Here is a 21747-nt window from a genome sequence, read left to right on the forward strand (position 1 = left end):
TTCAACAGCCTGCTTCCAAAATGGATTCAATCAATATCGAATTTACGTTTTCCTCAAAAATTCAATCCACCCACCCATCATGACTAAGTAATGTTTTGTATGTTGTGTGCAGCTCTACTTCTTAGACATTTTCACCCTCACACATGGGCGCTCTTGGCATGGTTAGCAGGCACATCCACCATGCTAGCGCTGGCTCCTCCTTCTCTTCCTCCTCTTCGTTGTCTGGAGTAGAAGAAGCTGCTCTCCCTGGAGAAGGCGCGGGGATCGACATCACCATGGCAACAGAGGACCACACCGCCGCCCAGGAAGCAGAGTGCCACTCCCGCCCATCCGCTGTACAGCGACGAGCCAAAGGACATCAGACCCTTTTCCTGATGGACGCCTACCGGGAACCACACGGTGGAGGCCAGGCCCAGCACAGCTAAGGACACACACACACACACACACACGGTCACGCATTCACACAAAGATCACACCGCCACTCACACACATATCCTCACCCATGAGAAGTATGAGGCCTCCGCCCACCCGGGCCCGCCTCTTCTTGTTGGCGGTAGAGTCGTGCGGCAGACGCACGCAGGAAGTTGACGTGAGCACCAACAACATGGCAGGAAGACCCAACAGGCAGGCGCACACCATCATGGCACGGGACCCCTGTACGTGGGCTGATATTTGCAAACAACACACAACTTGAACACACGCGTCTACACAAATGACTTAAAAAAAAAAAAAAAAAAAACACAAACTAGACATGATGATGTCACGACGACTTTAAAATATAATGTCGTGCAGGTTACCGGGCAGATTGAGGATCTGGTTGAGCGCGGTGCAGTGATAGAGCGCGGGCGCAATCACGCACTCTGTCCAGAGGCCGCGCGACCCCAGCTCGTCCATCCGGACGCAGGTCGCCACGCTGTAGTCGCAGGTGCGCACCCAGTCGTTGGTCGCTGTGGCGACAATGAGGCACACCCAGCCCGCCAGGCTGGACAAACTGCCGCACGCCTGCCGACACACTGGAGACATCACAAGATAGTCCAAAAGCTGAAAAGAAAGCTGAAAAGTACACAAAATGGAAGGTAAATACTCGTATTCCCGAAATATCAAACGCCTGAGTTGCGGACGGGTGCGCTGGGGTAGACGATGTGGACTTTTAATGGGTGCGGCGCACAAAAGGTGCAAGCAGTCACGTGGACGCACTAAAATAAATCTGAAGCAGATGCATAGCCAAAGATGAGCCAGATGCTGCTAGGCATGAAAAATATGTCTTCAAGAAAATTCACAGCAAAACTTTCCAGCAGCTCACCTGTGTCCTTCGGCCATCTGCTGGCCACAAAGCAAACTACAACAACCTGGCTCTTATTTAAAAGCCATTCGGTGACCTGCCATGATGGAGTTGCAGGAGAAGGTTGGCTTAGTCGGTGGACGTGATGTGAGACTTACAGGTGAATTATTTTGTTGTATGCATGTTTGTTTGTTTGTTTTTTTAATGTTTTGTGTGTTCTGCAGTCAGAAGCTGTTTCCACAAAGAAAGTGTCTTCACATGCTGCTGACCTTCAATATCTCACGATCAACATCTACAAAAGGTACCACACGCTGCTTTTTATTCGGTTTTGCATGTTGGTCTTGCCTCTGATGGTGAGACTGGGTCAAAGCTAGTAAAAAAAAGTTTTCAAAGGCTTCTTGAAGTCTTGAGCTGAGAGTTGTCCATCATTCACTAGTGTGGACACAAGCGGAACAAGAATGTGACTAGACATTTTGGCCTCATGATACATTTTCTTAAAAAAAAAAAAAAAAAAAAAGCCTGAGACAGTTTGGGCTTTACGGAAGAGGATTAGGGCCAGTGATAATTTCCATAGTTGGTGTGAAAGGTATTTTCAAAAGTGAAGGAGTTGGTTGTTGTTTGTGCCCACAAGGAGGCGCTGCTGTATGGCATCTTGAGGCAGCCTTTTCAAACAATTCGGGCAAGGCAGACAAAACATTGCTGGTGACAGGATTCTGCCTTTTTTTTCCTCAGAATTCTGACTTTAAAGTGGGAATTCTCACTTCAAAGTCAGAATCCTGAGAATAAAGTCAGAATTCTGACTTGAAAGTCAGAAAGTGGGGATTCTCAATTTAAAGGGGGAATTCCCACTTTCAAGACAGAATTGTTAGAAAAAAAGTCGGAATCCTGTCACCCCCCCTTTTTTTTCTTCACTGGCCCTGCAAAAAAAATATACCTACAACATAACATATTTTATTTACACCTTATTAGATTCAGGCTGTTGATGATTACTTTTTCACAAATTTACAATTCTGTCTAGTCACCCTGGGACGGTGGGAAACGTAATTTCGATCTCTTTGTGTGTCTTAACGTGAAGAAATTGACAATAAAGCTGACTTTGACTTTGATTTACCACCCCACAAAAAAATACTTACGTGTCAAATGATCATTGGCCGAAAAGAATTGTTCAACTATTTTGTCATTTTTATAATTTTATGTATGTATACTTTTAAAAAGAGTTCTATGTCTGGTTATATATTGATAATGTAATATTAATATTTTTATATTAAAATTTATTAAAACTTATTATATATATATATATTTATTTATATTTGGCATCAATTTATATACACAAATACATAATATATATAAATGTATATAGTACATAGATTTTTTTCATAATTTAGTTATTCTAATATTTTTGTATTTTTTTTTAGTAGTATTCTCATATTTTGGGGGGGGTACTTACCCAAAATGTCATGCTTTGACTCATGCCAGTACCAATAGTTATTCCACGTTTTTTTTTTATTCATCACTGAAATATATTGTTATTTACAATTTTTTTTTTTTTTTAGATTCAGCATTTGTTTTTAAAGCCTAATTACACCCCTGTAAACCTGTCGCCGGATTATATACACATCTTGCAAACATGGTTGGCTTCAAGTGCTAAACGGCTGAACCCAAATTGTAAACTTAATTAATGGGGTCACGCTTCTTCTGCATGGCACGCATAAGTTCAGACATGAAGTCGCCTCCACCACCTCCATCTCCCCCACCTCCACCCCCAGGAAGAGAAGGTGTAGTTCTCTTAGGCGGAGGCGGTGGCATCTTCTTCACCGACCCGGAAGGCCTCATCTGAGATTTTCGGAGGGCGGCGGAGGGCGTTATAAGAGGTGGTGGTGGAGGAGGTGGTGGCGGAGGTGGCGCCCCCGTGAGGGGAGGTGGTAAAAATCCTGGATCAGGAGGTGGTGGCGGCGGGTTCGTGGTCTTGAAACTTGGAGGAGGCGGGGGTAGAGTCTTCCTGTTAGACTGGGAACGTGGTAGGGTCTTCACGGGTGGCGGAGGAGGTGGTAGTGAGCCAAAATTGGAGGCCGGAGGAGGCGGCGGGAGGAAGTCCGGCGGGGAGTCATCGACGGGTGGCGGAGGGGGAGGGGGAAGGTCATCTTCGGCAGGGGGAGGCGGCGGGAAGTTGGTCGGTAGACGTCGCGGTTGATGGACGGGTTTGGGAGAAGATTTGGCTTGGAGAGGAGGAGGAGGAGGACAAGGGAAGCCGAGGTTAGGAGCTGGTGGAGGTGGAGGCGCAGGGGGGAGTGCTCCTCCTAGTGGTGGAGGTGGTGGAGGAAGGGCTCCACCTAATTGGGGAGGTGGTGGGGGGAGAGTTCCCCCAAGTGGGGGAGGCGGTGGGGGGAGGTTTCCACCTAGTGGAGGAGGTGGTGGAGGGAGAGTTCCCCCAAGTGGCGGTGGGGGGAGTTTTCCGCCTAGTGGGGGAGGAGGCGGTGCGGGTGGTATGTTGTTTGCGTGTCCGTTAGCGACCTGGCTTTCAAATTTGTCTGTGAACACACAAAACACTTTGAAAGGTGACCCCGTGCACATTTTTTGCACACGTGTGTGTTTGCTCGTGTTTACTTTGGCTTGACGTAACACTGCAGCTGGCCCATGTGGAACCGATGGCCACTCTCTTCTCGGCCGTTTTGAAGTTCTCATACAAATTGGAGCCGTACTGCAAAGGCAAACGTTTCATGTTTCATTACTTCGATAATGATGACATCATCCTAAAAACAAATACCTTTGCAATACGGATTCCAGTGACCCACAGGTTCATAGTCCAGGCGTCGTCGCAACACAAGTACTTGATGTACTCCGAGTCCTTCTGGATCTGAGGATGCTAAACACGCAAACAATCTTAACACAAAGTACTAGAAGGAAAAAAAAAAAAAGACTCAATACTTTTTAATTCGCCAAGCCAACAGGAATACATTTTTTTGTCACAAGTATGTCGCCTTACTTTAAGCACAAAGCAAAAGTCACTAGGTGCTTTGTATTTAGCTCTGAAGTCTTTTCCATAGTAAACGTTGACGTTGTCAAACTGCACGAAGCACACCAGGTCACGAGACGACTGAGAAGAAAAGACAACAGCTAATCAAATGTTATCAAAATCCCTCCTGGGGTACTCGATTCATCGATTTCAAACCCTGACCTTGGTCTTGCCTTTGGGCACGTAATAAATCCCGGAGGCTCTGAGCTGGAAGAGGCGGGGCTTCCACGACTTCTTGCCGTCCTCTTTGAGGTGCAGCACGCCCTCTAGGTCAGGCACCATGATGGATGTTCCACAGAAGTTCTCCTGGGAAGGGTGACGAATGTCCGTTTTGGGTCAAGAATATACTCGTAAAAATCTCAGAGTGAAAAGAATACATTCCGAGCTTCTAATTGCGGTCAAAATGAGAAGAGTGCACCTTGATCAAGATCTCCTTGTCTTTGTCCTTCATGTCTTTCAAAGCTTTCTTGTCCTTCTTCCACAAGTAGAATTTCTACACACAGAGGAGACTCAGTCGAAACAAGAGAGATGGCGCAATCTACTCGCTCCATCGATCGATTGAACCGACCTGAGGGTTTTTGAAGACTTCGTACTTGTCTGGGCTCTCCTGGAAGAGGATCTGGTTCTCGCTGTCCCTGCTCCAGGCCAGTAGAGGCTCAACCAGATTTTCATGGTCTTCAAAAGTCCTCTCTAGCGCCACAAAAGCATTTCAATCAGGGGTGACAACTAAAACGTTCCCTTCAAGGACCAAAGTTTTCCGACCATGCTATGGTCAACGTAACACGTCATCTTAGCTAAATTTAACAATCATGCGGGCAAGACGGAAACTCTCATTTCCTCATTTTCTTTTCACCTGCTTGTGGAAGCATCAAAAAATAGCTATAGCTAGCGTTAGCGCTAATAGGACCGTATAATCTTCTGACCGAGCTGCAGTTCTGCGTTGGTCTCGCACAGGCTCCAGTCCACGTTGCAGTCGCAGTATGTCTTCTCAAAGAGGTTGTCCAATACTTCTCTCACGTTCTGCCTCTCGTCCACCATCAAGGTTTTGGAGCTGCCGTCGTTCATGCGCACCTTCACCACTAGCTAAAGCACACAAACTAAGCAACCAAACTAAACATTTTTATATCTATCTATCTATATAATGTTTGACTTAAGTGCTTGTTTCACCTTTTTGACTTTAGCTTCTTTAAGCTTCTCCAGAGCCAGCTTGATTTTGTCAGCCTTGATCTGGGCCTCAATCTCCTCCTATGGAGCCACCAAAACACAATCATACAGTAATATATGAACCTAATGTAAAACCCCAACCAGTCCTAGTTAAAAATCAAATTTTTCATCAAATTAGCATGAATGGAACAGTTCTACTGGATCTCATGAAGTCATTCACTGCCATTGACGGATCTAGACGTCAAAGATCTATTTACCCTTGGTTGGCAATGTAAATAAAACACATAAAAAAAAGCATAAGCTATTGCGGACTCACCATCGAAGGTTTGCTCGATTGCGGGGGTGGAGGCGGCAATACGGAGCCGGTGGATGAGGAGGAGGTGGCGGACGAGTCGCTGGAGATCGACAGGCTGGAGGAGGGCGGGCGGGCGATCGGGGGCGGCGGAGGCTCAGGTTGAGGCTCCTTCAGAGGCTCAACCTGGGCTGCTAACTTCTCCTCTGTGGCGTTGAGGTCGGCCACCAGGTCGGCCATCAGGGCATCCAAATCAACGTCCTCCAGTTCATTCAGGGAGACTGGTTGGAAGTCACAGCAGATGTTTCACATATAATATCCACCACCTATTGTGATTCAGGAACCGACCTCAGTTAACCTTTTATTATTATTATTATCTGTTTAATCAGTACGCCTGCCACACATTTGCTGTTTTTTTTTTGTCATGCCGACGTTATGCAGGTGAACAAATACAGAACCACAATGAACACGACGTCACCATTGAAGTCCGTGAAGTCCATGGAGGGGTTGACTTCCTGCTCGGGTTTGGGTGGAGACGGAGGGGTCGGCACAGTTTCTTGTCCCAGACTCTGCCAGGGGGAGAAAAGCAGTTCGTGAGTGATTACGCAACACAATTCGAACGCGCTCAAGCGTTCCATGGCACTTTTTTTTTTTAACTCATTTGCTATCGTCATGGTGACGGGGGGGGGGGGGCGGGACTCACCTGTGTCAGGAGGTCCATCTCACCCAGCATTTCGCTGAACATGGCGTCAATGTCGTCCATCTGTCATAGACCAATCAGGAAAAAGTTGGCAGAAAGGCCAAATATGATGTATTTTAGATTTTTTTGTGACAAGTGATATAAAACAGCCTTGCATGTTAGTTGTTTTTAATGACCTGCGGCCCTGTTTTTCTTCGTTACAGGCTTGTTTGGTCTTGCTGTCACTTTTACTTGAGAAGAAGCCAAAGTTTCTATCTCAAGCATACACAGTCCTTTTCAAATTCTCACGGGTACATACGCCTTTAGTTTAGCGAGCATTTCACACCAAAGGTTCGTCACCTCTGCGAAGAGGAAGTGGTCGTACTTTAGTGTTCGCTATGTTGTAAATCTAAAGGAAATGACATCAGCATCAAGCTAGTGGTGCGAAAAAAAAAACAACCTACAAATATTTGATTGTCTCTTCTCTCTCTTTTTCAAGTATCTATTTCAATTTTATTCTACCAATTTTCCACTTTCTGACGGTGTCCTAATATTTTTGTCCGTTTCCTTCACTTGCAGCCAGTGAGCTAAATGACTTTTTAGTATCGCAGATTTTATCATTGTTTCCACCTTCCTGCTCAGAAATATGCAACGCGTTGGCTATCAAAAATACAACACGAAAGAAAACAAATTGCTTCTTCAACAAGCAGCAGTGAGATAGCATTAAATATGCTCAATATGATTTCAGCGTACTATTTAATGTGATGTATGATAAATTTAACATGCAGTTTTGTGATTGATTTTCAGGAATCAATTGTAGTGCACACACTGACAGACATCAATAGACAATACATCTTCAAAAACTCAAACCAACGTCATGCCCTAAGGCTTTCCTTTTGGACCTTTTGATAGAAAATTCTCTCCGATTTTATTTCCATCTAGTTTTGACATCAACTGATTCACTGTCATCAATTTAAAATTGTGGCAGTAAAAGAAAGCAGAAGTGCTAAAAGTCTGAACAATAAATCACTTTAACTCACCTTTTCCAATATGTATGTGTGTGTACAATATATAAATAAAAATATCCTTCAAGAAAAATGTTTCATAGACACAAAAAAAAAAACGTTATCCAGCAAAACAAGGCCGTTAGATAGCGGCGAGCAGTTTTTTGGGTGTGTTAGCGAACGTTGGCTCATCTGCTGCTTCTTTCTTCTTTTTTTTTTTTTTTTTTTGACAACCTCTTTCCTGCCCAATGCGGAAGTTCACGTCCAGACCTGCCGCTGCATTCCTGCACAACACTTTCACAACACTCGTGTCTGGGCCCGCGACCAACTGTTCAGAGAGCAAGACCAACAATGCCAAGTGTCACTGTTAATCATTGACCTTAGTCAAATATTGATTTGCACAATCTACAGATTTTCCAATACGCAGGGGGCGCGGCTAGCACCGTAGGAGGAACTTTGCTAGCATGTGCTATCGAGGCTCCACCTGCAGCATATTGTACTCTATTACTTTGATTGAACCACAAAAAGGCCGAAGGCCTCTCAAGTCGCCCGGATGAACGAGGGCGGTCCGGCCAGAATTTCCTCCATTTAACACCCTGACAAATGCTCAGAGGCAGACTGCAAATGTCACAGCGAGGGTGGTCCAAACAATAAAATCTCTTTTTAGCTCAGCAGGTTTATTAATTAGAAGCATTTGAAGCGAAGCACTAGTTACTTTCAAGGAGCCAACCAAAGCAACCTACTGGCACTTTTTTTTGAAGGCCAGATGGCAAGCTTCATGCTTCAAGAACCATTCAATCCAGCCGCACCTGGAAAAGAATTTTTAGTTTGCTTTCAAGGAAATAAAAAGGGGCCGCTAATGGCAAAAGCATTGGGGAGCTTGCGAGACAATATGACATTTTGTCAGAGTGTGATGTGAAACACGGACATCAGTCCTCCCATTTATTGGTCTGGTTGAACATTTTGTGTTTAATCTCATTGTTGTCTTAAATCAGCTTTCCAATAAACTTCAAATGGAATTGAAAAATAACCAACTGGAACCGGGCATACCTTATTTGGAATAGCATCTTTAGTTTCCTCAAAGTAACGTTATAGGCTAGTCTCCCGTTTCTTGACAGTGAGCATAAAAACAGATGCTCAAGAGAATAATGGGTTTAATTGTATTTAAAGCACTTGGGAGTTGTAAAACGTTCTTTAAAATGGTTTTATATATCAAGGATGGGTGGCTCTGAAATATATCCGGCATGATAAATGTGGGGGAGGGAAGTACTTTCTAAAAAAAACAAAAAAAAAACATCTTAAGCGGAATTTCTTGAAGTCCCAAAAGTTCTTTTGCGTCCCTGCCTCGTGCCATAGTTTGACGTGTATCTGTAGGTGTTGACAACACGCTGGTGACTGGTGGGGTTTGAGGACCAGCAGCTGTCTCAACATTCAGAGGCTGCTCAAAAAGGCAAGAAGTCGGGGAGGAGGGGGGGGGCAAAGGTCACAGGAAAGTCAACAAGTGAGTCAAATTGAAAGTGACAGTCATCTGTCACACAGACACAGCAAGCGCTGGCCTTAAATGATCGACTTTTCTAGTTAGCTAGCAAGAAATATGCACTTCAACTCTTTTTGTTGTTTGTCTACCAAAGCTAATTTTCTTAAGCTAGCGCTTCACTCTGTCTTTGCTTGTTAGCGCAAATCAGTTTAGCTAGTTAGCGGTATAGCCCCCCAATTTGCTATTAAGGATAGTTAGCGCCAAGTAGTAACAACCTGTAGCTAATGAAATGACTGAAATTCATTGTCAGCTAGTCTCTGTAATGTACGTAATGTGATGTCATTTATATGAATCGAGTCTACTCCCCCTCCAGCGAAGGGTTAACAGACGCCGTGAAACCTGATGCTAATTAAACTCCAGGAATGCCATCATCACATCCAGACAGCTCAGAGGGGCTCTGGCGGGCTGGCTGGATGGATGGCATGTGCGCGGGATGTTATATTTCACACTTCGCACTTTAAACAAAAACTGGACAAGACGGTAAAGAACAAAAAAACAGGTCAGAGTCGAGTTTTGCTTCTTTTTGAAGCCATTGTGCTGTTTTGTTGTTGTTGTTGTTGTTGTTGCGGAACAAAGGTTCCTAGGGTTTCTTTTCATTTGTCTCGCTCAGGAGAAATTTGTCTTGGAGTAAAAAGGGACAGTTGGTGATTTAAAGACAACCAATCAAACATCACCAACATATCTAAATATTATCATACAGATTTATTCATCCTCGTCAATCCATATCACTATTATAGAAGGCAAGATGTTGTTGACATCATCGGTGCTGTTGCTCCTGGTCCTTGCATCTGTGCGCGCTAACTGGTGCACGGGGGCTCACTGCTCGGGTTCTAGCACCGGAGACCCGCGACCGTGCACCGGCGACCACTGTCCCTCAGGCAGGTCGAACAGACATTCCCGTCACACCCCCTCCATGGGATCTCCCCGTCTGAGAAGCACCACCGCAGAAGGCGTCCCTTTGTGCACCGACGGTGACTGCGCAAGGGTGCCCGAGTCAAGAAACCAAACGCGGAACTGCAAAGGGTTAGAGTGCAGACTCCCTTTGCGGATCAACAGATCCAAAGGGCGCCCCAAGGAGAGCTCCCCGCCGTCCCCTGGAGCCGAGCAGCTCCCTCTGGTTCATCTGGCTGACCAAGCTGCGCAGTTCCTGGGGGACTTCCCCGAGTTTGGCTCCCCGTCTTCAGAACTCGGTGGTGCGCCCCTGGGGCTCCAGCTCACCTGTGACGTCAAACCAGGTCAGCATTGACTTTTCAATTCATGCAATATTTCAGTTTCTCTTTACAAAATGTACAAAAAGAAGATGTCATTTAACAGCCCTCCTTACACGATGATTCTTTCTCCAGGAGAAAATGAAGTTCCTTCAGAGGACGCCCTGATCCTCCACCTTCAGTTGGCCAAGGGTCAGGAGAAGCTGGTGGAGGCTCTGCGGGCGCAGCAAGTGCTCATCAGCGAGCTGCAGCAGAAACTGGCCGACCAGCAGGAGGCGCTCCTGTCGCAGCAGCGCGACATCTTGACACAACACCATCATATGTACGAGCAGATGGGCACAGTCAAGGTCCAGTATGGCCTCCTGGCGGACGTGCTCAAGCAGGCGTCCTTCCAGGGTCTGCAGGGGGAACTGCAGAGCTACTTCCAGAGCCACCTCTCGGACCTCCAAAATCAGGACCGCCGTCATCTGCGCAACGGCGTCCATAAGATGGACACGGACGCGAAGGTGATGGACGTAGTCGGAGAAGCTAATTTGCCTCAGCTGCTGATGGGGGGGTGCCCCTCTGCCTGCCAGCCGAACCACTACTGCAACTTCCAGAGTGATCCGCCACAGTGCCACAAGTGCACCACGTGTCCACCGGGATTTTTCCTCATTTCACAGTGCTCACCCACCATGGACACCATGTGCCAGGTAACCTTCAAGACAAAATTCCAGCAAGTCTTTAAAAATAACGTATGTCTGTTAGCGGTCAATTGACGTTGTTTCTGCCCGACACACAATCAAGTTGAAAGAATGAAAATAGTTGGCTCAGTCTTGTTGTGGTTTGGCACTAGTTTCAGAGCCTAAGTTTAGTTTTGATTCAAGCGACAAAGTTTTGCCCCTTCCAAGTGGGAATTTCCCTCGAGAAAAAAATAGTCGGCCAGTTTTCCAGGTTTGAAAACAAACGTTGCATACCAACAGTTTCCTTAGTGAAGTTCAGAAGTCATGGAAATAAATAAGACTTCAACATTTGTGTCCCTCTTGGTAATACCGACTCTTCACGGTTTGCTTCACAGGATCGAGATGAATGTTTTGAGCTAGCAAACATCTGCGGGGAGCGTGTCAAGTGTCTCAACACTCCAGGTTTGTGTACTGCCCTCAATCACCAGCAACTGTTTTCTGATGACTTGATGCTATCTTTCTCCTGTCCACTCAGGAGGCTTCCGGTGTCTGGGTGCGTCTCAGAGAGAAGCGGAGACAGGCTTGTGCGGTCCCGACTACTTCTACAACCAAGAGCTCCAGGAATGTCAGGCCTGCTCTGATTGCGAAGGCGATGCCGTGGCCGTCCCTTGCACGACAGTCACCGACTCTATCTGTGGCTCCGCCTCGGGGGCTCGTCTCTCCTCCTCCTGGAGCGCCAGCGTCACCGTCCCCTCTTGCGGGAACTCTGAAAGTCAGATCTTCACTGGGCTTCAGCTGAACCTGCGAGGCAAAGAGCACAGTGATCTTGTGTCCAGCGATGGCGGCCTGGTGACAGTACTGCAGCACGGGCTGCTGTGGCTGGACCACAACTTTGCCATGAAGCACAGCTGCAGGAACTTCCTTCAGCTGGGTTTGAGGTTCAACGCCAGCCAGGAAGAGGAGGGTCGGGAAATCAGTGGGGTGCGTGTGGAGCAGCCTGAAGGCAAGTACTTCCAAGGTGTGAGCATCAGCGCCGGGGTGGAGGTGGAGCCCAGCGACACCCTGAGTCTTCTTCTGAGGAGCCCCAACCAGCACTGCAACCGGAGCAAAGACCTCCACGTCTACGACATGTCGGCGCCTACCTTCAGCTTGCTCTGGTTGTCGCATGACACGGGTGCCGTGGCCATGACCGCCGAGATGACGCTGCTAGCTCACTACCAGTCCAGCTACCGCCCGACATTTCGCGTGCGCTCTTTGTCAGACCCTTACGTGATAGGTTTGACGCACGACAATCGCGGCGTGCGCTTCACGGAGAGCGGTGTGGTCAAGTTTGTCCTCCAGCAGGCACTCTACGCCATGGGGCACACTTGCGTTCGCGAAGGCTTATTCCTCCTCGCCTACACGAGCCGCAATGGCACAGGTCAGGAGGTCATGCGGGCCTTCAAGACAGGCGTGAACTACAGGGACACTTCCATCACGCTGGCGGGCGCCGTGGCCGTGGGTGGCGGCGACACGCTCAGCTTCGAGATCACGCCGCCGCCGCAGTGTAACGTCCGCTACTTTGGGGACGGCACCGGCATCAGCATGCTCAGCCTGGTCTGGATCCCCTCAGCTGTCTCTTCCTCGTTGACAGCCACGGTGGCCAAGGTAGGCCTCCCTCTCGGCGCCGTCCGCAACAAGCCACTCGCCTTCCAGCAGATCTCTCCAGACTCATCGCAGATTCGCCTGGACGGCGAAGCAAACAACCGCAAGAACTTTGTGTTCCTGGAAGCTGGGACCGTTAACATCGCCTTAAACCTGAGACTCATCCACTCATGTAACATCTTGAAGGTGACCCTCCAGCAGGCTGGTAGTCCGGGTCTAGGTTCGGGGAGGCTATCTGGTCCCGTGGCTCAGCAGATTTCGGGACACATACCGGAGGGCAGCGAGTGGGCCAGCGTGGGCCTGAGGGCCTCCTTCCAGGTCTACAATGGGACCACCGTCTACAGCACCCTGGACTGCATCCGCGGACGCATCAACCAGATCTCCCACGAGGGCGGCACCAACATCTCCATCCTTTGGGTTGCCGCGTGAGCCATGCTTTCTTTTTGCACAAGGTTGACTTACTAGTAGAATAAAGCTGAATTGATCCAGGCCCTAATATTCCACAAATTGAAGAAACTGGGACTCATCTTGGATTTTGAAGACGCTTCTTCAGTTCTCTGTGAACCTATTCATGTCTCCAAGGGAACTCTACACCTAAGATTTATCGACTCAGTTCCTTCCGCTTGAATCCTTCAACTCCGAGCCATCCGCAGTCACCACAGGTGAACCCCAAGGCTCTGTTCTGAGGCCCCTACGTTTTATCACATCTTTCTACTTGCCACAATCCTTCACGAATACATCCACTTTCTTGGCTAGCTCTATCATTCCAGGCAACGCAACTTATCTCTGCCGTCCATCCTTGTTTACTCCAAACTGTTTCAACAGGGAGTCCTTCGAATTGTGTCCAAATTCCGTACTTGCCAAGTTGTTTTCGCTCAACCTTTGCGGGTATTGTCATGTTTTTACAATGTCCTTTTTTTGTTTATAATTTACTGTGAAAGTGCTGCTTTGTTGAGTTTTCCCTGGCGTACTTTGGCTCGTCGAGCAGTGACCAAATTCTCTCACGGAGTGAGTGTCTGTGTTTTGCAAGGTATGGAATATGACAGGGTACTCTATCATATTTTTGCTCTGATGTATGATTATTATTGCTTAAGTGCATGAGTATATAGGTTCTTTTGTGAACCATCTTTTTATGCAGGATCCGAAACATTGATTTTCAACAAAAGAGACAAATATGTATTTTGTTCCTGTAGGCATATTGACATTTTATATTTGTTGTTGAGCAACACATTAAGGGAATCTGCAAATGAGCTTCTTCGTCTACGTTCAGGATGCCTTTGTGTGTTTTGCATCCCATGTGTGTGTTTGAAAGGCCAGAATAAAAGCAGCGGTATATTTTTCGCACAGCTCTGTTCACGCAGTGGTTCCTTCCGAACGCTAATCACGACTCTTATTTTCCGAGTCGTAATCGCAGACGTGACTCATCCCGACATGTGGACGCAATTAGAAAGCAAGCAGTGGGTGTCAAAAGGAGTGCAGAGAGCTTGAGGTGAAAGAAAGTCTCTCTTTTTTTTTTTAGACTTGAGACTTGAATGGCTAAAACCCTCAAACAAAGACTCCATTTGCCATATGTCATCATAGATTAAGCAAAGCTTTCCGAAGCCAAAGGTTAAAGGCCACAGAGGAGTCTGACTTACTCACACCTCCAGAGTAGGTGGTATCTGGACACCACCGCCACCCGCCTCTTATTTAAACGTTGACAATCTCACACCAGCAAACTGGAAACGATCATGTCAAAAAGGAGGTAGTCGACAAAAGTTTTACATTCTTTGGGCTGTCCAGATTGAAAGCAGATGTGCCAGATGTGAAGCGTGACGGTAGAGGGAATGAACATTAGGAAGATCACGTGTCCAATTTAAAAGTCGTTCTTCACTTTTTCTCCCGGAACTTTGTTTTACAAATTGTGCCCCCTAGGAATATGTCAATGGATCAAATAAATATATCAATAGATGATTCATGAATGGATCAAACAAATAAACACAAATAATAAATCAATAGATCAAAGAAATAATCAATAGATAGATCAAATAAATCTACGAATAAATGAATAATTAATGGATCAAACAAATCAACACGCACGCAAGGAGTGCGAAAGGCCTGGCGGCCATCCATCAGCCCGCCGCCGTTTTTGGTTGGCACACGTAGTCCTCGTCCTGTGGAGTTGCTGATTTCGTAATATCATCAGGTGTCCTTCCTGATTTCGTAATATCATCAGGTGTCCTTCATCTCAAAGCTTTGCGTTTGAACCCTTTGCGTCTTAGTGATGCTCGTATGACATTTGCAAGCGCTGTGTCATTTCCAAAGAGCTGATGTCTTTTTCTTTGTAGGCTAAGCATTGTGGGTAAACCTGAGCTGAGATTAAAAGTGAAGTCCCGTCGACGGCCGAGTACTCGCTCTGGTGAACCCTACCTTACCTTACTTACTTCTTACTCGCACTTCTTCCAGGTGACCAGCAAGATGCCTCGGCTGATGTGGGCGCTCCTGCTCTCCCTTCCGCTCGCTGGTAATCTACGTATTTGAAAACACAATGGAGGGTTGACCTCTCGAATGAAATGCCGTCAATGAGATAGATGCACAGTATGATGCAGAAAAGAGAAACTCACTAAGTCTGCTGTGACAATAGTTATTGTGGAACTGGTGGTAAAAAGTCACTTTGTTTTCAACAGCGGCAGCAGCAGACGAGGAAGTAAAGGGCAAAGCAGGTAGAGATGTTACCTTGGCCACTGGCAAGACCACGCTGGATGAGTACACAAAAGTCATCTAGGAAATAATCGACAATGGCAAGATTCTCACCTACAGCACCCAAACTGCCGGGGATGGGATCTCTGTCCGTCCACATTCTCCTCCTGATGCATTGGCTAATGACAGGAGGACCCTCCATCAAAACTGCGTCGCCATGGAGATGCAAGGAGCTGCTTTCATCTGGGTCCTTCTGAAGAAAAAAAAAAAATGACGGGGTCTTCATCCTCTATCTTGATCAGAATCATTCAATCATTGGTAACCAAAAGAATTTCACATCTGTCACTTTCCTTCCTTTCCGTTTCACTTAAATAATGATAAAAGTATGAAATGTTAAAAATAATTGAAAAAACAAAAAACCCAAAGCCTTTTATCATCCTTTTTCAAAATGATCTGGCTACAGTGGTGCCTTCAGATACAAGTCTTTCATTCGGTCTGCAACACATTCATATTTTACCCACTCACAGATGGCTGAGTGGGTAAGAAAGGACTGTGAGACGCATTCAAATTGCCCAATAATAGTATCTTAATGAGTAAACAACTTTTATACGGTGATTCCAAACAATACCTAATAGACTGTATTCGCCTAAATTGCGTGATGTGATATTGATGTTGTCCCCCTCTCGAATGAGAGCACAATGTGAATTGTATGCTGCCGCCATCTTGTGGTGGGCTTCTGAATTGCATTCATTTGCCATTTTGCCGATTGTACTATCTCTCACTCAAGGCACCACAGTAATCCTGTCACCATCTTTTATGTAGTTCTCCATGGCAGACTACTCGGCCTGCGCGCGATTTGACCCCTTAGCGCTTTTTGAGGCGAGACTGTTAAAAGTGGACTAATTTCCTACGGTCCCTGGAGGCAGCAGCAACTGTGGCTGCTGTAGCAGCCCAGCGTATCGTTTCATTTAGCAAGCGACTACTCCGAGGACAAAAACAGGCTACGTTCTTTCTGTCCCGTGTGAGTACAACGGCTCTTTTGAATCTGTAACTTATTCAAAGCCACTTTTTTTTGACAAATGTGTACAATATTATCAATGTTGTGCCGTTGTCGCAGTGTGTTTGTCATTAGGGTGAGACATTTAGTGACCCAGCCTGCTCTTTTGTTCTCCCACTGTGTTTGTGCCTTGACAAAAGAAGAGATGCTGCTGTTTATTTGTCGAATTGGACCCTTTTGGAGTTTCACTCGCTTGTACGGTTTGTTTGTGTTGTTTACGGTCGGCTTTTGTTTTCAAATTCAGTAGTTTACCGATTCAAAAGTGGACATCCGAGAGCCCGTTGGCGAATGCGGATTGAAACCGTGCGTCAATAAAAAAAATCATTTTTTTATTTAGACGGTGGCTTATTCAAACCCCCAGATTCATAATTACTCAAATTAAAAAATTAAAAAATAAACCAAAATCTATTTATATAGAGCGCAATACCTCTCCAAAAAGGCTATTTTAGGAATACAATGCAAAACAACATTACGTGAGAAATTAATTCACCAGATTATACCTGGAAAATTTCACCAAGGGATAAAGTACAGTACAAACTTGGCAAGTGTTGTACATAAGTGTAATGTTCTTATTTGTAGTGTTTTAAAATCACGACTCATGTTGAGAATACTATTGTGTGCTAAACTTCCAGATTAACAGATTCGGAGCAGGATCTGAATTGCCTGGCCCAAACATTTCCCGGGGTGCAAAGTGCACATGCACATTATTCTGGACACCAGCCCTACTTGTTGTTTGTTCTGTCTCTAGGCTGCTTGCTCTGCTGTGAAACAAAAAGAACCAGCATCTAACAAAAAGCCATAACAAGCATCGCCACAATGGAGTCTAAACCAGACACAGTTCAAATATGTGTTTTTCTTTTGTTTATTGCCTAGTGAGGATAATTTGTTTCTATGTGTGCTGTGTTGACAGCAGATGGAAAAATGCTTGGATCCAGAGGCATCCAGTCCCCCGCGGTGATCCGGGCAGGGCGGTCTTTAGTTTTGGCCTTCCCGCCCACCAACTGAGTGCCCATGAGTGCTCACTAGTAGCCTTCCCAGCTCAGCCCAAGTCTTCTCAGAGCTGCACCTGCCTTCCTCCTCGTCCTCCTCGGCTGTGCCATGACGTCTTCGGACAGCGACGAGACCGGCAGTGATTTCTCAGAATCTCTGGCGATCCTTCAGCTCCGGGACCAGTACGTGGACTCGCTAAGCGGCGTCGAGGCCAAGAACTTGAACGGACACGTACAACGGTATGGCTGCAAGGAGTCTGGCTCGCTTGACGTCGCCGCCCTTCACATGGAAGAGAAGCGCGAGCTGCCGCCAAAAAGCCCAGAGTCGCCTTCCTCCAGGACAGACTTCCGGTCCTCCGGTGCGGTAGGCCTCGGCAGCTCCCTTCCCGTGGACCCCCACCGGACGGCCGGGGGTAAGAAAGTCGGTTTTTCGCTTTCCCGCCTTCTTCGCATCCCGGCCAGAAAGTACGTGCCCGTTAGCCTCGGAGACTCGCGCTGCTTCCTGTTGTGCATTTGCTACCTGACCTTCATCCAGTCCCTGATGGTTTCGGGCTACCTGAGCAGCGTCATCACCACCATCGAGAAGCGCTATAGCCTACGCAGCTCCGAGTCGGGCCTCCTGGTCAGCTGCTTTGACATCGGCAGCTTGCTGGTGGTGGTCTTCATTTCGTACTTGGGCGGCCGGGGCCAGAGGCCGCGCTGGCTGGCGGCGGGTGGCGTGGTCATCGCGGTCGGGGCCGCGCTCTTCTCCCTGCCCCACTTCATCTCGCCGCCCTACCAGATCCAGGAGATGAACGCGTCGGGGGGCCAAGAGGGACTCTGCCTCGGCGCCAACGACAGCGGACGGGCGGCGGACGCGCCGTCGTGCCATCGCCAACACGAAGGCGACGAACACAACCTCTACGTGGCGCTGTTCATCTGCGCCCAGATACTGGTCGGCATGGGTTCCACGCCCATCTACACCCTCGGGCCCACCTACCTGGACGACAATGTCAAGAAGGAGAACGCGTCTCTCTACCTGGGTGAGGGCACCTGCAGCGCACACACAATGCGCCATTGTCCACCCGGTGCCCTCGTTGTGTGGCCCCCCCCGCCGTGACTTGCGCGCATGGCTCGTTCAGTAATCCTCCCTTGTGACCGCGTTGGTGCGGCGCCCCTCAATCTGCTCAAGGATTGTGCGTAGATGCCCGATGGCCCACTGACCTCTCATTATCAAAAGGCAGTCATGTGATTAAACCGGCTAAACATTGCGATGGATTGCTTTCGCACCGACGCCTCACCCCCCCCCCTCAATTTTGTTCAATTTCAGTTTGAGTGATTTCAACACGGAACAGGAAGGCTCAACTCTATACACCGAGTTGCGTCGGCCACAAATTGCTCCAGTTACCGACCGACGGCTCGGCGTCTCTCTGTGTCGGGTGTGCTCCCTGCGCATTCACACAAAACCCGCTTTTGTCGTTCCGGTCGAAAGATTTGCTCCGTTCGCTCTGTTTTTGTAATCATCGGGCGCACTGACCTCCGTGACCCACAGTGGGCTGTCTTTCCCCCCCCCCCTTCGGGCCTGACAGATCACGCTGCGCCGTCCAGCCACTCCGGTTTCATCATGTTGGATTTTTCACACCAAGGTTAAATATTACACCAACTCCAAGCCACATACCTTTCCTCTCTCTTGTCTTGGCAATTCCAAGCAGGTCATCGTTTGCCACTGGCCATTACCAGCCCACGAGTCGTATTGTTTCGAGCGTGTGGGAAGGTTCCTGGGGAAATGCCACAAGCGAGGTTGTGATTCTCAGCCGTGGGTTTTCGCTCGCTGTGACGAGTTGTTGTTAGACACAAGCGCCCCGCTGAAGGAAAAGCAAATGAGCATCGGGATCCCGCCGCCAGGATCATGTGGGAGGCCCCGATTCCGAGGCTTGGGTGTCGGTGTGAAATGGGTCGTGTAAGCAAACCTTGGAAGACCAGCAAATGTGTTCAGAGCTTCATTGGCAGACGTGGACCTGAGAAAGTTGATTCCAGTCAGGTGCTTTTCCGTGCACCCCGCCATGTCTTGGCTGAGCGAGCGGTACCACAAAGTGCCTGGGTGGCCCTCCGCCTTGACGCCACTCGTCAGAAGGGCTTTCGCATTGTCTGAGGCTGGATTTTCATCTTCAAGTCAAAGCTCTCCGTCTGTACCGGTCAGTGCCGACGCGATGTCCGGATCAAACATCTCGGCTGCGATTTTGTTTCGTGAAAACCACGCCCGCTTAATAGACCGACCAGCTCCCGCATCTTTACGTTTGCCTGTTTTTTTTTGTTTTTTTTTTGCACCAGTCACCCCTAAAAGGCAACCAAACCCAAGAAAGAAACTTTATGTTTGAAATGCGCTTAGTATCTTCATGTCATTCATTATTATCATCATTAGTCATGGCTTTGGCCACCAGGGGGCGACTTTCTCATTAAGTTTCTGGCTTTGTTGTCAAGGGAAGGGGGTGTGGGTGGAGCTAAGGTCAGCCAGGGGAGCACTGAAGAGATGCGGAGAAATACCACCACCTTGGAAGTCAGACCCCCAGCGGCTACGAACCTGCTGACTCGATACAAACACAAGCAGGGAAAGCTGATAGCGCCCCAACGGGATCAAGTCATGCCAAGCCCGGAAGGTTACGCCCTTCACATGGCGCCGCTGAAGGTCTCTTGCGTAATTGAGTCCAGCAAGCGTGCAGTTAGGCGGCTCTTGGAGGTTTTTGTTTGCAAAACAAATGGGAGGCAAAAAAAACAACAACCACATTTGTTTTCTCCTCAGCCATCATGTACGTGATGGGAGCCCTGGGCCCGGCCGCCGGTTACCTGCTGGGGGGCGTCCTCATCGGCTTCTACGTGGACCCCAAAAGCGTCGTCTCCATCGACCAAAGCGACCCTCGTTTTGTAGGCAACTGGTAACCACGGCGACTGCGGTTCTTTGACCAGTTTGCAAAATCCAATCTCATAGAGGTGTATGTCGCTCAGGTGGAGCGGCTTCTTGCTGTGTGCTTTTGCTACGCTCCTGGTCATCTTCCCCATGTTCGCCTTCCCCAAAAAGTTGCCGCCTCGCCACAAGAAGAGGAGACAGACAAAGACAGACAAAGACGACGACGTGATGAAGGACAAGTCCGGCGGCAAGGGCCACGACGTCTCGTCCTCCATGGGCTTCGGGAAGAACATCAGAGGTGAGCAAAGAGTGGAGTGCAGACTTTGGATGACATTCCCTCGCACGCGATTGGACGAGAATGTCGCCCTGGAAGCATTTGCCGTAATGACTCAACGTTTAATCTCACAGACATGCCCAAGGCGGCGCTGAGAATCCTCAGCAACGTCACCTTCCTATTCGTCAGCCTCTCCTACACGGCCGAGTGCGCCATCGTCACCGCCTTCATCACCTTCATCCCCAAGTTCATCGAGTCCCAGTTTGGAATCCCCGCCTCCAACGCCAGCATTTACACAGGTGCGAATTTGTGTCATTTGATTTGGAGGTCAGTCGTCTGTATTGCCGTGGACACGACGCAAACCGTGTCAAGATGGCACCTAACCCAATGAACAAGAAGACTAGATAGCGAGAACATTCGAAGCAAAGGCGGGCTTTTTGCGTCTTGCAGGCGTGATCATCGTGCCCAGCGCCGGTGTGGGCATCGTGCTGGGCGGCTACATCATCAAGAAGCTGAAGCTGGGCGCCCGCGAGTCAGCCAAGCTGGCCATGATCTGCAGCGGTGTCTCGCTTCTCTGCTTCTCCACTCTCTTCATCGTGGGCTGCGAGAGCATCAACCTGGGAGGCATCAACATACCCTACACCACCGGGTGAGCACCAGAAAGAAAAGAAAAAATCAAAGATAATCCATAAATACAAGAACACGTAGTTCATCACAACAAAAACCCTCCCGACTGTGACATTTGCGTCAAAAACCAGCCCCGCATGTTGTGTGCGTTCGCAGTCCGACGATGACGCCGGCCCACAGGAATCTAACGGGAAGTTGCAACGTCAACTGCGGCTGCCGCATCCACGAGTACGCGCCCGTGTGCGGCTCGGACGGCATCACTTACTTCAACCCGTGCCTGGCCGGATGCAACGCCATCGGCAACGACAGCGGCGGGGTGAGCGCAGATAGAAAGAAATGGCGAGGGCCAAGGACATAGCTTTGCGGGACTCTCGACTTTGAGTTATATTCCAAATGTATACGTTTCACGTGTCAACCATTCTTCTGGGTCAGGTGAGGAACTACACGGAGTGCGCCTGCGTGCAGAGCCGTCAGGTGATTACGCCGCAGTCGGGCGGCGGCCCCGTCAACCAAATGCAGCTGGTCATCGTCAAGACCTACCTGAACGAGAACGGCTTCGCCACGTCGGGGAAGTGCGAGCGCACCTGCAACACGCTCATCCCCTTCCTCGTCTTCCTCTTCATCGTCACCCTCATCACCGCCTGTGCGCAGCCCTCCGCCATCATTGTCACGCTCAGGTGGGTTAGGGTCAGAGTCGGAGGGGTTAGGTCACATGTATGGAAAGTGAAAAGTGTTGACGTTCAGGTCGGTGG

General features: G+C 48.3%; 4 protein-coding genes across 6 annotated transcripts in view; 2 read left to right on the forward strand and 2 right to left on the reverse strand.

Annotated features, from left to right (window-relative positions):
* Window positions 1-137: 137 nt before the first annotated feature.
* On the reverse strand, window positions 138-1023 carry LOC147041607 (claudin-11-like). The gene is made up of 3 exons (XM_085939255.1): window positions 798-1023; window positions 501-665; window positions 138-421 (listed from the first exon to the last, which is right to left on the reverse strand). Exons 1-3 carry the CDS (start codon window positions 1021-1023, stop codon window positions 138-140), a joined length of 675 nt encoding a protein of 224 aa, XP_085795381.1.
* Window positions 1024-2169: 1146 nt separating this feature from the next.
* On the reverse strand, window positions 2170-7782 carry apbb1ip (amyloid beta (A4) precursor protein-binding, family B, member 1 interacting protein). The gene is made up of 13 exons (XM_085939251.1): window positions 7471-7782; window positions 6455-6514; window positions 6230-6320; window positions 5776-6032; window positions 5463-5540; window positions 5219-5378; window positions 4864-4985; window positions 4714-4788; window positions 4458-4601; window positions 4266-4376; window positions 4047-4145; window positions 3887-3980; window positions 2170-3810 (listed from the first exon to the last, which is right to left on the reverse strand). Exons 2-13 carry the CDS (start codon window positions 6512-6514, stop codon window positions 2954-2956), a joined length of 2148 nt encoding a protein of 715 aa, XP_085795377.1. The 5' UTR covers window positions 7471-7782; the 3' UTR covers window positions 2170-2953.
* Window positions 7783-9707: 1925 nt separating this feature from the next.
* nell3 (NELL (neural EGFL like) family member 3) lies at window positions 9708-13825 on the forward strand. The gene is made up of 4 exons (XM_085939241.1): window positions 9708-10206; window positions 10315-10871; window positions 11237-11303; window positions 11377-13825. Exons 1-4 carry the CDS (start codon window positions 9717-9719, stop codon window positions 12912-12914), a joined length of 2652 nt encoding a protein of 883 aa, XP_085795367.1. The 5' UTR covers window positions 9708-9716; the 3' UTR covers window positions 12915-13825.
* A 1007-nt stretch (window positions 13826-14832) lies between these two features.
* LOC147041610 (solute carrier organic anion transporter family member 5A1-like) overlaps window positions 14833-21747 on the forward strand; it is a 7967-nt gene continuing 1052 nt past the window's right edge. Inside the window, exons 1-10 of one of the 3 annotated variants that reach the window (XM_085939448.1) lie at window positions 14833-14988; window positions 15152-16185; window positions 17132-18232; window positions 19990-20122; window positions 20193-20392; window positions 20503-20667; window positions 20819-21017; window positions 21152-21311; window positions 21428-21672; window positions 21740-21747. The exon at window positions 21740-21747 is cut by the window's right edge and continues 57 nt beyond it. In XM_085939448.1, coding sequence (XP_085795574.1) covers window positions 17320-18232; window positions 19990-20122; window positions 20193-20392; window positions 20503-20667; window positions 20819-21017; window positions 21152-21311; window positions 21428-21672; window positions 21740-21747 — 2023 coding nt within the window. In that variant the 5' untranslated portion in view covers window positions 14833-14988; window positions 15152-16185; window positions 17132-17319. The remainder of the gene's footprint in view (window positions 14989-15151; window positions 16186-17131; window positions 18233-19989; window positions 20123-20192; window positions 20393-20502; window positions 20668-20818; window positions 21018-21151; window positions 21312-21427; window positions 21673-21739) is intronic. The other 2 variants (XM_085939449.1, XM_085939450.1) reach the window with 2 other exon arrangements.

Source organism: Syngnathus leptorhynchus, chromosome 19, assembly GCF_054491065.1.
Source record: "Syngnathus leptorhynchus isolate UIUO chromosome 19, UIUO_Slep, whole genome shotgun sequence".
Lineage (NCBI taxonomy): Eukaryota > Metazoa > Chordata > Actinopteri > Syngnathiformes > Syngnathidae > Syngnathus > Syngnathus leptorhynchus.

Excerpts from the sequence above, each read along its gene's own strand:
- LOC147041607 (XM_085939255.1), bottom strand. The coding sequence starts at position 1,023 with ATGTCTCCAGTGTGTCGGCAGGCGTGCGGCAGTTTGTCCAGCCTGGCG. Across the intron at positions 666-797 it reads CCAGATCCTCAATCTGCCCG|CCCACGTACAGGGGTCCCGT; the intron begins GTAACCTGCACG and ends TGCAAATATCAG. Across the intron at positions 422-500 it reads AGGCCTCATACTTCTCATGG|CTGTGCTGGGCCTGGCCTCC; the intron begins GTGAGGATATGT and ends GTGTGTCCTTAG.
- nell3 (XM_085939241.1), top strand. The coding sequence starts at position 9,717 with ATGTTGTTGACATCATCGGTGCTGTTGCTCCTGGTCCTTGCATCTGTG. Across the intron at positions 10,207-10,314 it reads CACCTGTGACGTCAAACCAG|GAGAAAATGAAGTTCCTTCA; the intron begins GTCAGCATTGAC and ends TTCTTTCTCCAG. Across the intron at positions 11,304-11,376 it reads CAAGTGTCTCAACACTCCAG|GAGGCTTCCGGTGTCTGGGT; the intron begins GTTTGTGTACTG and ends CTGTCCACTCAG.
- apbb1ip (XM_085939251.1), bottom strand. The coding sequence starts at position 6,514 with ATGGACGACATTGACGCCATGTTCAGCGAAATGCTGGGTGAGATGGAC. Across the intron at positions 4,789-4,863 it reads AAGTCTTCAAAAACCCTCAG|AAATTCTACTTGTGGAAGAA; the intron begins GTCGGTTCAATC and ends CTCTGTGTGTAG. Across the intron at positions 4,146-4,265 it reads ACTTTTGCTTTGTGCTTAAA|CATCCTCAGATCCAGAAGGA; the intron begins GTAAGGCGACAT and ends TTGCGTGTTTAG.